The sequence below is a fragment of the Lactuca sativa genome, chromosome 8, assembly GCF_002870075.4.
Source record: "Lactuca sativa cultivar Salinas chromosome 8, Lsat_Salinas_v11, whole genome shotgun sequence".
Taxonomy (NCBI): domain Eukaryota; kingdom Viridiplantae; phylum Streptophyta; class Magnoliopsida; order Asterales; family Asteraceae; genus Lactuca; species Lactuca sativa.
This window is the reverse complement of record NC_056630.2, coordinates 281232530-281247787: the sequence shown is the minus strand read 5'-3', so window position 1 is coordinate 281247787 and position 15258 is coordinate 281232530. Positions and strand designations below refer to the sequence as shown.

Genomic DNA, 15258 nt, shown 5'->3' with positions numbered 1-15258 from the left:
CAATTAGTCAGTCGTCATAAATCGGAAATCGGGAAACAACAAATGGACAGAGAGAATGATTATAATCCATGTCTCAGTCCATATGATATCTAGAATGGAGGAATATATGATCCCTTATCTAATGGACAAGTCACTGACAAAGGTCAGAGTTCATCGACAAGGTCAGAGTTCGATAGAAGCTTTTGAGAGCTACGATTGCCGGTTGGTTCCTGAAGTCATACGCAATAATAGTTTTAGACTTATCCAAGTGGGAGACTGTTGGATTAATGTCTAAGTCCATAACTATATTTGGTAAGACTTGACCCGACCCGGCATGGTCCATTTGGGTTGCATACCATCATGCACTTGAATGAGAGAAATAAGACACTTATGGTTATTAATATATTATAAGTTCTAGTATATTAATAATAAGAATAATAAGATTATTTAATTAGTATTGATCAAGAATTAATCTAGGATTAATTAAGTGATCAAAAGAAGACTAATTAAATATATGGGTTGATTGTGTAAATCATCCATACTTGTATAGTGGGCTAATGGATAATCAAGTTGGGCTAAAACCCATAGGATGGTCCATGGATGCTCCATGGTGTATTTGAACCCATGGATCCAAGGAAATGGAAAGTCATGACAATTAGGGTTTTCCCTAATTGTATAACTATATAAGCATCTTATTATTGAGGAAAAATCGGCCACTAGAGATAGTGAAGAAAGGGCTAGCCGATTTTGAAGAGTGTAGAATTCTCTCAAGTCATTCCAAGTGTTTTGATGATTGTGATTCCATTTGAGGTGTCACACTTGGGGCACTAGGCACTCAAGCTTCATGAAGACTTTTTACACCAAAGAGGTATGTATTCTATCTTGCTATAGTTATTGTTTTGTATGCTAGATTAGGATAATACCTTGGAAGTTCTTATTTGCATGTATAATAGAGAAAACATAGATCCAAGCTATTTAGGGTTGCATGTACACTTAGGAAGTGTTAGAATGCTCAAAACCCAACAGCAAGAACTGTCCGGTCAACTTAACGAACTGCTTAGCAAGGGCTTTATAAGACCAAGCTTCTCACCCTGGGGAGCTCCAGTCTTATTCGTCAAGAAGAAAGACGGATTATTTTGTATGTGCATCGACTACAGGGAGCTCAACAAACTGACCGTCAAAAATCATTATCCTTTGCCTCGGATCGACGATTTGTTTGACCAACTTCAAGGGGCGAACTTCTTTTCAAAAATCGACTTGAGATCTGGATATCACCAACTACGAGTGCTAGGGGAGGATGTTCCAAAGACAACCTTCCAAACTCATTATGGGCACTACAAATTCGTAGTGATGCCGTTCGGATTGACAAACGCGCCCACAATATTCATGGACTTAATGAATAGGGTGTGTCGTGCTTACTTGGATCAGTTCGTCATCGTCTTCATCGATGACATACTTATCTACTCTCGTAGTAAGGAGGATCATAGTCAACATTTGTGACAAGTCCTCGAAACATTACATTCGGAGAAGCTCTACGCGAAGTTCTCGAAATACGAATTTTGGATTCGACAAATCGAATTCTTAGGGCACGTGGTTAGCGAAGAGGGTATACACGTGGACCCTTCCAAAATCAAGGCCGTTGAGAACTGGTCAGCACCGAAGACGCCTACAGAAATTCGTCAATTTCTAGGACTCGCTGGCTACTGTCGCAGGTTCATTCAGAATTTCTCCCGCATTGCGAAGCCTCTAACAACGCTGACCTAGAAAGGTGTGGCCTTTGACTGGGAAGAGAAGCAGGAGCGAGCGTTCCAAACGCTCAAACGAGCCTTGTGCACCGCACCAATACTATCGCTTCCTGATGGGATAGAGGACTTTGTTGTCTATTGCGATGCGTCAAATCAAGGGCTCGGATGTGTGCTAATGCAGAGAGGTAAGGTCATCGCGTATGCCTCGAGACAGTTGAAGACACATGAGGTCAATTACACGACCCACGATCTTGAATTAGGAGCAGTTGTGTTTGCTCTGAAGATCTAGAGACATTACTTGTATGGAACGAAAAGCACTATCTTTACTGACCACAAGAGCTTACAACACATATTTGACCAGAAGGAGCTCAACTTGAGACAACGACGGTGGGTCGAGCTACTCAGTGATTACAAATGCGAAATTCGCTATCATCCGGGTAAAGCCAACGTAGCAGCTGACGCCCTGAGTCGGAAGGAATATTCTGGTTGTCGAGTCAAATCAATGACTATGACTATCCATTCACACTTGTCCATATAAATTAAGGCAGCTCAGCTTGACGCTTTGAAGCCTAAAAATGTGGCGGGTGAATCCCTGAGAGGGATGGATAAGAACTTGGAGGTTAAGGGTGGCGGAGCTTATTATTTCATGGACCGGATCTGGACCCCAAAACTCGGTGGTTTCAAAGACTTGGTCATGAACGAGGCGCACAACACTCATTATTCAGTGCACCCGGGATCAGATAAGATGTATCTAGATCTCAAAAAGTTATACTGGTGGCCTAACATGAAAGCAGAGATTGCTACCTTCGTGAGTAAGTGCCTTACTTGCGCAAAGGTCAAGGTCGAATACCAGAAACCCTCTGGTCTACTACATAAGCCTGAGATCCCGGAATGGAAGTGGGAGTGGATCACTATGGACTTCATAACCAAGTTGCCCAGGACAACGGGTGGACTTGATACCATATGGGTCATCGTCGATAGGTTGACCGAGTCCGCACACTTCCTGCCGATCAAAGAAACAGACAAGATGGAGAAACTTACAAGAGCTTACGTTAGGGAGATTGTACGACTGCACGGTGTTCCCTTATCCGTTATCTCGGACAGAGATAGTAGATTCACTTCGAGGTTCTGACAGTCGCTACAAAGTTCCTTAGGAACTAGGCTAGACATGAGCACAGCCTACCATCCACAGACCGACAGTCAAAGTGAAAGAACTATCCAAACCTTGGAAGATATGTTGTGAGCCTGTGTGATAGACTTTGGGAAAGCATGGGATACTGATGTGTGTAAAATGCACTTGTTTTATTCCCTAATTTTATTAGTATATTTAGCACACAAAGGCAGTGAACCTGTCTTTTATTGGTATAATTTAGTAAGTAAGGTGTCGAACTTAGGGAACGGAAAATTAAACTAACAACTAATTTTAACTAAAACAATTAATGAAAATAAAAGGTTTTTCTTCTAGTTTTACAAGACTAGAAACTTAAGTAACACATAATTAACTAAATGACTAAAACAAACAACTAATTCACCAAATTTGATAAAGATGTTTCTATTTAGGTTCAACCAATTCACTCCTATGGTTATTTGTATTTATGATAGATTAATTGTTATTGGCTACCAATTAAAGTGGTTAGGTTCATATTCATTACTCCTAGCCCTTAGACAATTAACTAATTTAAGCGGTGATCAAATGTTTAAACTAATTAATTCCCTAGATTAATGATTTGGATTAAATAAGATTTGTAGTGGTAAATCAATTTAGTAAATCAATTATCCTCTTGTTTGATGGTTTCTCAAACAATCTCACACATTAATCTAATTATTGTCCTATTAATCTTAGTTTCATAATCATTATTCCTAAGCATATGAATTGGTGTTCACATAGACATATGAGGTTAACAACTAAGAGACGTTCATGCAGTTTAATTGTCTTCCAATTAACAGAAAATAATCGTGATTAATGCATAAGGGTCTTTAACAAACTTAATTTAATAGATCACCAATAAACAATTAATCAAAACTAAGAATTAAACCATAGGAGTTCCTTGGTATTCCCCAAACAGAAACAAAAACGAAATTAGTTCATAGTTGCAGTAAAATCACACACAAAAGCAAGTTCAACTAGATTAGACATACTCAAATCCTAAAGCTAAGTGGAATGATTAGCCTAGTTGCTTCAATTCTTCAAAAGGTTGGAGATTAGAATTTCTCAGCGTCTTCCAGTGCTCTCAATCGCAGAAGGATCTTCAAAAGTCGCCAAAAGTGTAGTCCCATCAGATAAAGGTTCGATTTTTATAGATGTCTCAAAACAGGGGGTACTCGGCGAGTAGCAGACCCAACTCGCCGAGTAGACTCGTTGTTATCCGTCTTAGATCAGGAGTCGTGGTTATCTTCTGGAATATTCAGCTAGACTCGCCGAGTAGACGCGTGTACTCGCCGAGTAGATGGACTTTTGTTCCTCAATCTTCATTCTTTAGTCTTCAATTGCTTTCCCTTGCTCCATTTTACTCCCAAGCATATCTTTTGAACTGAAAACAAAATTTAAACAATATTAAGTACCTTTTGTCAATATTATTCACATAATTAGTTAAAAATGAATAAAAATGTATACTAAATAATTAACTAATCATGCACACATCAAAATACCCCACACTTGACTTTTGCTTGCCCCCAAGCAAAACTAAATTTTAAACATATTAGAATCACATATGACAACTCCAATCTAACCCAGCCATTATGCCGAGACCGCAACGCATGCATTTGTGTTTAAAATTTTTCCTAAGGACCTCCCATACTCCAAATACTCACAATCCTCATATACACTTGCCCACTCATCCCGAACTATGCTCATTTTATGCAACCCTCCGAATCCATCCTCAGAAAACCTCTTACCCTCAAGGTATTTTTAATTGAGCAACCCGAGCATACATAATCTAGAATTACAACTCTTCGATACCACTATGGAGCTCTTTTGGAATTCTTCACTTCCTTTGGTCATTTGATCTTTGATCTCTTTGAATTCACCACCTTTATTGTTTGATTTTTGGTATCTTCAACTTTTTGAATTTCTTGGAATTTTTGATCTTCTAATTTCATATTTGACTTTGATGCTCCAAAAATTCTTCAAACTTTTCTTGTAATTCTCTCTTTTTTTTAACATGTACCTCTCTTTTTTCACTCAAATCCTTACATGCTTAAGCAGGGGCGCTCAATCTCAACCTTTATTGGCTAACGATAACAATTTTCCTAGATACATTTCAGGTTTAGACTGCTAAACATATTCCATCCCTCGGGTCGAGCGGGGTCGTGTTTTTGTCCCATGATTTCTCTGGAATAAGGAAGCCACAAATGCACTAGAACGTATATAGGCTCAACTAAACATTTGGGTTATCATGCAATTATCAACACAATTCTAACATGGAATCCTAATTTCACTTTTACTAAAATTTTCTAAATTAAATTCTAAGTAATATTTTTGGTATGCAACAAATTTTTAAAATTTGCCTAAATTAAGATTCTACGTTTTCTATTTATGTGACCAACCCCTACCCCACACTTATTTTATGCAATGCCCTCATTGCATATTATGCAAGAATAAAAATGCAAATATAGAGAGAATTGGAACAAACTCCCCTGGGGTAGCAGTCGATAGGTTGATACTCTTCATGTAAGGCTCCAACTTCAGCTGACTTTGGCATGGGAACAGCGCATCCATGCCTTGGGTGTCAAATCTCGTGTGCTTTACAGCTCGAAAATTTAAAGGAACAAGCTTCTTTAGAATATCTCCAAAGACAATTCCTCCCAAAAATGGTTAAATGTTGCAATGAAAGTGCCCAAAGCAGTTCTGGGATTCGAAAATTGGCAGCCTACTCGGCGAGTAGTATCGTGGACTTGGCGAGTAAATCTCGTCTCAGAACGATGTCGTGCAATAACTCAGGTACTCACCGAGTAGAATTTGTGCACTCGGCGAGTAGAACTGTCAATTCCAAAATTAATAACTGATGCTCCATTCGACTCTGGTTTGGAAACGCAAACTGACCCTCTCTTCTAATTCTTTCAGTAATAGCACACTCCATTACTCTCAACTTGCACAGACTCAATCCTAAGAGCAACACTCCATTTTTTCTTGAAAATCTCTTAATCCCCTTTTTGACCCTCAACTTAGCATGCCTCCTAATCTTCTACCCTGAAAAAAAAATTGAACAACTAAAAGTGACACTAATAATCAACCCACCAAAATAAACATCATCCAAGTGTTTTAACATTTGTCCATAACATAATTAAAACATCATAAAAAACATAAAAGAAAACAATTCTTCGTCATTCATCCTCCATATCGGCTCCTCCCGTGCCACTTCCTCCTTCTTCGGCTCTCCTCCTCATCCGCTCATCCCAATCCATAGTATATGGATATCCGAGACCGGGTCTTGGGGCAATATTCATTTGCTGAAAAAGATATTCAAAAGACTGTTATTATAGTTCACCCCACGCCCAATGTCATCTAGGTAGCGGCGGTACTCTAATTGATTCCATCCGTCATTATCCTCCTCCACCGGAATAACTGGTGGGTCTTCTCGCACCCGCTCACTACGCTTCTGGCCCGCCTTCCCAGCTCCTCCGGAATCACCGACGCGTCTTCATGTGGGATGGTGAATGAGTCACCAAACTTCTCGACTATCCTCGCCCTCTGATATAATGTCGTGTTGAATGGTGGAGGGTGGATAACCGTGAGCGCCCTAGCTTGCGGTAGATCAAGTATCCCAAATGACTTGGCCAGTCGAGTGATAAACATTCCTCCATTGATTTTTGAATTGACTGCCCCTTCGGCAAGGAATTTGGCAATGCAGTACGGGAGGTTGCAAAAGGCTTCGGGAGTAATGATACTCCATAATAGAAGATGTCAAGGGTTGGGACCTTGTCCCAATCCTTCCTTTGGTTGATGGTGCTGGCAACAAATCGGTGAATAGGGCGGTGGATTGGTGAGCGGATATGGCCTTCTTGAGTGGTGGACGGGATATAAACTCGGTTGGCGATTGTGTTCCACCATGTCGAGGCCACCACTGCCTCGGGAAGTTCTTTGTGGCTGTTTTCCTGGAATGCTTCAAAATCTTCCGTCAACATCATGCTTTGATCATAGATTCCCAACCTCCACGAGAACTCAGCAATGTTGCATTGTCGCAGCTCTCCACCCAAAGAAAAAGAGATTATGTTGGGATTGTAGTAGTCACTACCACCTCGGAATGAGATGGTATCGAAAAACTCCCTGCACAACTCAGCATACACGGACTCCTGAATTTTGAGCAATTGTAACCACCCATCACACGTGATGGTGGTGTACCCCAAACTACACTCTTTCACCAAATGTGATGTAAGTTCCTCCTCCACCCCGACATTGCCCAGCCAACCCCAGTCAACCACATTTGGGAGATGAATTTCCTTTTGCTTGAGGGCTTCCAACCTGTTTCTAGCCCTAGTTTGGGATGACTTGGAAGTTATGTGTTGAAAGGAAAGCCATGGAATATAATTTTGACTTCCCCCGCGCGAAGACTGCGCCCTTCTAGCCATGGTTTCTACATACAGACACCAAAAAAACACACCAACAAACAATACCCAGTAATTAAAAACAACGAAAGTGGGTCTAAATAGTCACCTACTCGCCGAGTACACGACCTACTTGGCGAGTAGGTTGAACTGCGGGACTGTATTGTCTCGGACCTGTATATAGCGGTTAATAATCCAATTTTTCCACAGGGGTTTGTTGTAATGGCCTATCTAACCACAAATCATAAAGAAATTCGTCCTAATATCACGTAATTCATGGCTAATTCGAAACCCTAGAATTTAAGGAAACCCCCAAATCCGAAATCAAGTAAAATCGGGGCAAATCCATGATAAAGATCGAACCTTGAAGGAGTTTATAGTGTAAAGATGTTACCTTTTTGGTTGAATGATGCAAATCGAGTAGAAAATCGAAGAACTGGAATCGCGAAAATCGCCTGCTGCTTGAGGATATGCTATGCACGGCGAGTATGAGGTGTAATGGGTGAAAAACTCTCTTTTTTACAGACTTATATTTCACCCGTGTAAATCGGCTACTCGCCGAGTAGAAAGGACATACTCGCCGAGTACATATGCAAATACGCGTTTTTTCGGGTTACTCGGGTAGGTACTCGCCGAGTATACGTGCCTACTCGGCGAGTAAACCTTACAGTTTGAAAATTTTGTGGCAATTTTGAAAAATTTATGTATTTTCTCCTTTTTTAAACCATCCACCCCACACTCTAAGCATTGCTTGTCCTCAAGCAGTTATATTCTGAAAATAAATGAAGAAAAGAAAGATAAAAATAAAGTAAAAGAAAAGGAAAGAAAACGCAAACTTGAAACTCGGGTTGCCTCCCGAGAAGCGCTTCTTTTTAGGGAGTCATTAGCTAGACTCCTCCCCTTCTACATGGCTGCAATCTTTTCCAGCAACAACAGCTCTTCCATTCCTTCATTCCGGGGGACTCCTTCTTCATATTTTTTAACCTTATGACCATTGACCTTGAAAGGTGTGCCATCTCTTGATAATAGCTCTATAGCACCATGTGGAAACACCGTCTTCACTACAAAAGGCCCATCCCACCTTGACTTGAGTTTTCCCGAGAAAAGCTTTAGTCTTGAGTTGAAGAGCAACACTTTTTGGCCTTCATGAATTTGTTTATCTTTGATCCTCTTCTCATGCCACATCTTGGTCTTCTCTTTATATAGCCATGAACTGGAGTATGCATCATTCCTTAGTTCTTCAAGAGCATTCATTTGCATTAACCGGTTGCTATTTAATTCCTCCATGTTAAAATTACACCTCTTCAAAGCCCAAAACGCCTTGTGTTCTAGCTCCACCGGTAAATGACGTTGCTTTCCATAAACTAACCTATATGGTGTGGTACCAATAGGTGTTTTGAAAGCTGTACGACAGGCCCAAAGTGCATCATCTATCTTATCCAACCATTCCTTGCGATTGCTCCCCACCGATTTCTCCAAAATTCGCTTTAAGGCTCGATTTGTCACTTCGGTTTGTCCACTAGTTTGTGGATGGTATGATGTGGAAAACTTATGGGTGACCCCATATTTCCTTAACGCCTTTTCCAATTGATCATTGGCAAAGTGTGTGCCTCGGTCACTTATAAGGGCTTTCGGGACTCCAAATCGTGAAAACAGTTTCTTTAAAAACCGTACTACCACCCGTCCGTCATTTGTTGGTAATGCTTGTGCTTCCGCCCACTTAGATACGTAATCCACCGCCACTAGTATGTATTTGTTTCCTTTAGACATGGGAAATGGTCCCATGAAATCAATTCCCCACACATCGAACACCTCGCATACTTGGATACTATGTTGTGGCATTTCATTTCGAGATGAAATGTTTCCCACCCTTTGACAAGCATCACATTCTTTGACAAATTGGGTTGCATCTTTAAAAATTGTGGGCCAATAAAACCCAATGTCAAAGATCTTCTTCGCCGTGTAGTGTGCTCCATGATGTCCACTCGTGGGCCCGCTATGACAATGCTCTAGTATTTTCCAGCTTTCCTTCCCGAATACGCATCTTCTTATGATTCCATCCGCACAGCTTCGGAAGAGGTATGGCTCATCCCAAAAGTAATATTTTAATTCAGCAAAGAATTTCTTCTTTTTTTGACTGCTAAAGTCTTTCGGGATGTATTTTCTAGCTAAATAATTAGCTATGTCCGCGAACCATGTCTCTTCTCCCACTGTCACCATGATGTACTCGTCCGAGAAGTCGTCTCCAACTTTATCTTCTTGCAATTGCGGGTTCTCAAGCCTTGACAAGTGGTCAGCTGCCGCATTCTCCATTCCCTTCTTGTCTCGTATCTCTATGTCAAATTCTTGAAGAAGTAGCACCCATCGTATCAGTCTTGGCTTGGCATCCTGTTTAGAAAACAAATACTTGATAGCCTAGTGGTCAGTAAAAACAGTAGTTTTAGATAAAACCAAATAAGGGCGGAATTTGTCAAAGGCATACACCACATCTAGTAATTCTTTTTCAGTGGTGGTGTAATTTTCTTGGGCTGGGTTTAGAGTCTTGCTAGCATAATATATGGGTTGAAAGTGCTTATCAACCCTTTGACCAAGGACAGCTCATAATGCATAGTCACTAGCATCACACATAATCTCAAAAGGTAAGTTCCAATTTGGTGCAATAATGATCGGGGCATTAGTTAGTTTTTCCTTTAAAAATTCAAATGCCTCTAAACACTCTTTAGTGAAATTAAATGGTGCATCTTTTAGTAGTAGTTGTGTTAGAGGTCTAGTTATTTTGGAAAAATCTTTTATGAAATGCCAGTAAAAACCCGCGTGTCCTAGAAAACTCCTAATGCCCTTCACATTGGTTGGTGGGGGTAATTTGGCAATAGTGTCTATCTTTTCCCTATCCACTTCAATTCCCATTTTGGAAATCTTGTGGCCCAACACTATACCCTCCTTGACCATAAAATGGCATTTCTCCCAATTGAGTACCAAGTCGGTTTTTTCACACCTAGCAAGCATTAAATCAAGATTAGTGAGACAATCATGGAAAGATGATCCAAATACGGAAAAACCGTCCATAAAAACTTCCATAATTTTTCCACCATATCGTGGAATATAGCTGCCATACACCTTTGAAAAGTCGTGGGTGCATTGCATAACCCAAAAGGCATGCGTCTGTAAGCAAAAGTCCCACTTGGGCAAGTGAATGTGGTCTTTTCTTGGTCCATTGGGTCTATGGGTATTTGAAAATACCCCGAAAATCCATCTAGAAAGCAATAATAGCTATGGCCCGATAATCTTTCTAGCATTTGATCAATAAAAGGTAAGGGAAAATGGTCTTTACGAGGCATCGTTTAGCTTTCGATAATCGATGCACACTCTCCAACCGGTTACCGTTCGTGTCGGAATTAGCTCGTTCTTTTCATTGGTTATGACCGTCATCCCTCCTTTCTTGGGCACCACTTGGACCGGACTCACCCATGGACTGTCGGAAATGGAATATATAATTCCCGCATCTAAAAGCTTGACCACTTCCTTCTTGACTACTTCTTGCATATTCGGGTTCAGTCTTCTTTGGTGCTGTACAACCGGCTTTGCTCCTTCTTCCAGGTTGATCTTGTGGGAGCAATAGGATGGACTTATTCCCTTGATGTCGGTGATGCTCCGTGTTATGGACCGTTTCCGCTTCTTCAATACTTGCATGAGTTCTTCTTTTTCAGAATTGGTCAGGTCAGAGGCTATAATTATTGGATTTTGGTTGCCTTCTTCGAGAAAAGCATACTCCAAATGATCTGGTAAAGTTTTAAGCTCTGATTTTTGGCTCTGACTGTTGGAATCACCGAGTGCAGGTAGGGTACTCGGCGAGTTTGTGGCTGTATTCACGACTTCTGCCTTTTCTTCAGAGGTACTCGGCGAATATCGGTCCTACTCGGCGAGTAGAACTGTTTGTGTTCTTTACCAATTCTTCGTAGTCGGCTTCTTCCAGCAGTCTTTCAATTTCCATCAAGTCTTTTTTCTGGATCAAATTCTTCATCCTCAGCTGTGAACTTGATGGAATCTTTAGCTATGCCTTCCTCCAGTAATTCATCTAACATATCGATTGAGAATGTCGTGTCGTCACTGTTCCTTGAATACTTCATGGCTTGGTCCACTCCGAATGTGACTGAATCTTCTCCTACCCGCAAGGTGAGCTTTGAGTCCCTCATGTCTACTATGGCACTTGTCGTGTTGAGGAAGGGTCTTCCAAGGATGATTGGCACTTGTGGATCCGCCTCCATGTCTAGAATGATAAAATCAGCGGGAAAGACGAATTTGTCCACCTTGACTAGTATGTCTTCGCATATGCCTCTTGGAAAGGTGACTGTTTTGTTTGCCAAGTATATTGCCATGCGAATTAGCCTTGGTTCCGGGAGATCCAGCTTCTTAAAGAACGAATATGGCATTAGATTCACACTTGCTCCCGAATTGGCTAAGGCATGAATGATGGTCAAGTTGCCAAATTGGCAAGGTAAGGTCAAGCTCCCCGGGTCACCTTTCTTCTTTGGTAGCTTATTTAGCATAGCAGCTGAGCAGTTTTCATTGAGTACTACCTTTTTCACTTCTTCCATCTTCCTTCTATTGGTGAGATGTTCCTTAAGGAACTTTGCATACTTGGGCATTTGCATGACGGCTTCAATGAAGGGTATGTTGATTTGAAGAGTCTTGATGTGATCTAGAAACTTCTGATACTCCTCTTCCTGCTTCTCCTTCTTAGCTCGGGCTAGGTATGGCATGGGAGGCTGGTAAAGTTTTTCAGGAATCTGTGCGGTGGGATTTTGTGATGTACTCGCTGAGTCCATACGTGGTACTCGGCAAGTAGGACTGTTAGAGTGCATTTCTTGGTTTTCTGCTTGCTTTTCCGCCTCCTCCTTCTATGATTTCTTGGATGAATCAGTCTGAATAGGTGCCAGGGGGGTGATTATCTTCCCACTTCTTGTTATGACTATGTTTATGTGCGCGCCTCGTGGGTTATTTTCAGTTTTGCTAGGCAGTTCGCACGGTGACCTTTGGTTAATTTGTTGAGCAAGTTGCCCAAGCTGTGTCTCTATATTGTGGATAAATGCTTGCTGGTTCCTAAGCATGGTCCTTGTTTCTTGAATTGCAGCATCATGGTCACTATGTCTTTTTTCTGAAGCAGCTACAAATTTGGTGAGCATTTCTTCCAAGCTTGGCTTCCTTTCTTGCACCGGCTCCTCCTTTTGGTATAACCCTCTCCCTTTTTGCCTAAACCTTTCCTCCTTGGCTTTCTTGTACTCTTCATAAGGGAGCCAATCTTTCTTTTTTTTGCGCCAGTCTTCATCATATCAGTCTCCACTTGAGTAACACACTTGCGCCTTCTTGTTGCCATTTTCATCTAAATCACAGTCTCTAGTGAGGTGAGGCCCATTGCCGTTTTCACAACCCACCCGAATAGCATGGATTGTTTGATCCATCTTATCCATCCTCCTATCCATGGTTTTTAGCATAGCCATGACCGCGGATAAGTCTTCAGTAGCTGCATAAGCAGCTCCCCGAGTGACATCATGCCTTGGGTTGTGGTATTCTCTAGAGTGTTTAGAGAATTCTGCAATCAATTCTTTGATCACCGGGGGTGGCTTCTTTGTGAGCGGGCCTTGCGAGTCTAGTAACTGCCTGGTTGTGACATTGACTCCATCATAGAAGATGGATACTTCTTGCTGGCTGTTTAGGTCATGGTGTGGGCAGTTTCTTAGTAAGCTCTTGTACCTCTCTTATGCTTCATATAGCGACTCTCCAGCTTGTTGTTCAAAGTTAGCAATGGCCTTCTTCAACTTGGCTATCTTGGAAGGCGGGCAAAAGTGATCAATGAATTCTTCTTTCATCTTGGCCCAAGTGGTGACTGGTCCGGGGGGGGAGTGACTTGAGCTAGTCTTTTGCAGCACCTTTAAATGTCACCGGAAGCATACGAAGTGGCTGAGTCTCGCGGGGCACATTTGGAACATTGAAGTAATCAGCTACATCATTGACTTCATCCAAATGTTTGTAGGCATCTTCATGGTCTTTTCCATAAAAAGGTATTTCCTTAAGTAAAGCTAGGATATGACCCTTTAGCTCGAAGGTAACAGTCGTGGGAATTGCAGGTTGCACAAGTTCCGGGCCAGTGTCGTCCCGCATCCTCTTCTTCCATTCTCCCATGGGGATTTCATCAATGTTAGCCATTATGACAGCTAACTCTTCCTCGGACTCAGTTTCGTGCTCGTATGTCGGGTCCTCTTCTTCCTCGGTCTCGTACTCGATATCCTCCTTAGCCGGTTTGTCGATTACTAAGGAAGCGCTGGATGCTCCGGATTTGCTGCTCTTCTTTTTCCCAAAAATAGTCTTCAAATTGGACAAGGGTGACTTCTTTGGTGTACTTGAACTCTCCACGTCCTTTCCCTTGTTTCTTTTCAATGCGGTTTCGGGATCTTCAAACGGGGGTACCAGCGGGGTGTTTGATCCTCTGGTCATGAAAGTCCTTAAATAAACAGAATAAAAGCGTAAAAAGAACAAAAAAAATTGTACTAAAAATAATCGAAAATTAACTGCTGATTACGCTTGTACTCGCCGAGTAGGTGCGACTGCACTCGGCGAGTACCAGTGTGTTTTTGAAAAAATTATAACTAAATATTAAAAAGTAAAACAGATGCTAAAACCTAATTACTAACTACTAAACTGTAATAAAGTAACTTTATGCAAGTAAACTCACACAAAGGATCGAAAAAATTAGGAATTAGATTAATTATTTAGAACCGTTCCCCGGCAACAGCGCCAAAAACTTGATGTGTGTAAAATGCACTTGTTTTATTCCCTACTTTTATTAGTATATTTAGCACACAAAGGCAGTGAACCTGTCTTTTATTGGTATAGTTTAGTAAGTAAGGTGTCGAACTCAAGGAACGGAAAATTAAATAATTCACCAAATTTGATAAAGATGCTTCTATTTAGGTTCAACCAATTCACTCATATGGTTATTTGTATTTATGATAGATTAATTGTTATTGGCTACCAATTAAAGTGGTTAGGTTCATATTCATTACTCCTAGCCCTTAGACAATTAACTAATTTAAGCGGTGATCAAATGTTTAAACTAATTAATTCCCTAAATTAATGATTTGGATTAAATAAGATTTGTAGTGGTAAATCAATTTAGTAAATCAATTAACCTCTTGTTTGATGGTTTCTCAAACAAGCTCACACATTAATCTAATTATTGTCTTATTAATCTTAGTTTCATAATCATTATTCCTAAGCATATGAATTGGTGTTCACATAGACATATGAGGTTAACAACTAAGAGATGTTCATGCAGCTTAATTGTCTTCCAATTAACAGAAAATAATCGTGATTAATGCATAAGGGTCTTTAACAAACTTAATTTAATAGATCACCAATAAACAATTAATCAAAACTAAGAATTAAACCATAGGAGTTCCTTGGTATTCCCCAAACAGAAACAAAAACGAAATTAGTTCATAGTTGTAGTAAAATCACACACAAAAGCAAGTTCAACTAGATTAGACATACTCAAATCCTAAAGCTAAGTGGAATGATTAACCTAGTTGCTTCAATTCTTCAAAAGGTTGGAGATTAAAATTCCTCAGCGTCTTCCAGTGCTCTCAATCGCAGAAGGATCTTCAAAAATCGCCAAAAGTGTAGTCCCATCGGATAAAGGTTCGATTTTTATAGATATCTCAAAATAGGGGGTACTCGGTGAGTAGCAGACCCAACTCGCCGAGTAGACTCGTTGTTATCCGTCTTAGATCAGGAGTCGTGGCTATCTTATGGAATATTCAGCTGGACTCGCCGAGCAGACGCTTGTACTCGCCGAGTAGATGGACTTTTGTTCCTCAATCTTCATTCTTTGGTCTTCAATTGCTTTCCCTTGCTCCCTTTTACTCCCAAGCATATCTTTTGAACTGAAAACAAAATTTAAACAATATTAAGTACCTTTTGTCCATATTATTCA

At 40.7% G+C, this 15258-nt stretch overlaps 2 protein-coding genes and 1 non-coding gene across 3 annotated transcripts; 1 reads left to right on the top strand and 2 right to left on the bottom strand.

Moving 5' to 3' along the window:
* Positions 1-8171: 8171 nt before the first annotated feature.
* Positions 8172-9110, bottom strand: LOC128127993 (uncharacterized). The gene is made up of 2 exons (XM_052766745.1): positions 8713-9110; positions 8172-8637 (listed from the first exon to the last, which is right to left on the bottom strand). Exons 1-2 carry the CDS (start codon positions 9108-9110, stop codon positions 8172-8174), a joined length of 864 nt encoding a protein of 287 aa, XP_052622705.1.
* A 2138-nt stretch (positions 9111-11248) lies between these two features.
* Positions 11249-11863, bottom strand: LOC128127992 (uncharacterized). Its single transcript, XM_052766744.1, has one exon. The coding sequence runs from the start codon at positions 11861-11863 to the stop codon at positions 11249-11251; it is 615 nt and encodes a 204-aa protein (XP_052622704.1).
* A 1117-nt stretch (positions 11864-12980) lies between these two features.
* LOC128128243 (small nucleolar RNA R71) lies at positions 12981-13087 on the top strand. Its single transcript, XR_008226105.1, has one exon. It is a non-coding gene; the product is annotated as a small nucleolar RNA R71 (small nucleolar RNA).
* Positions 13088-15258: the final 2171 nt, after the last annotated feature.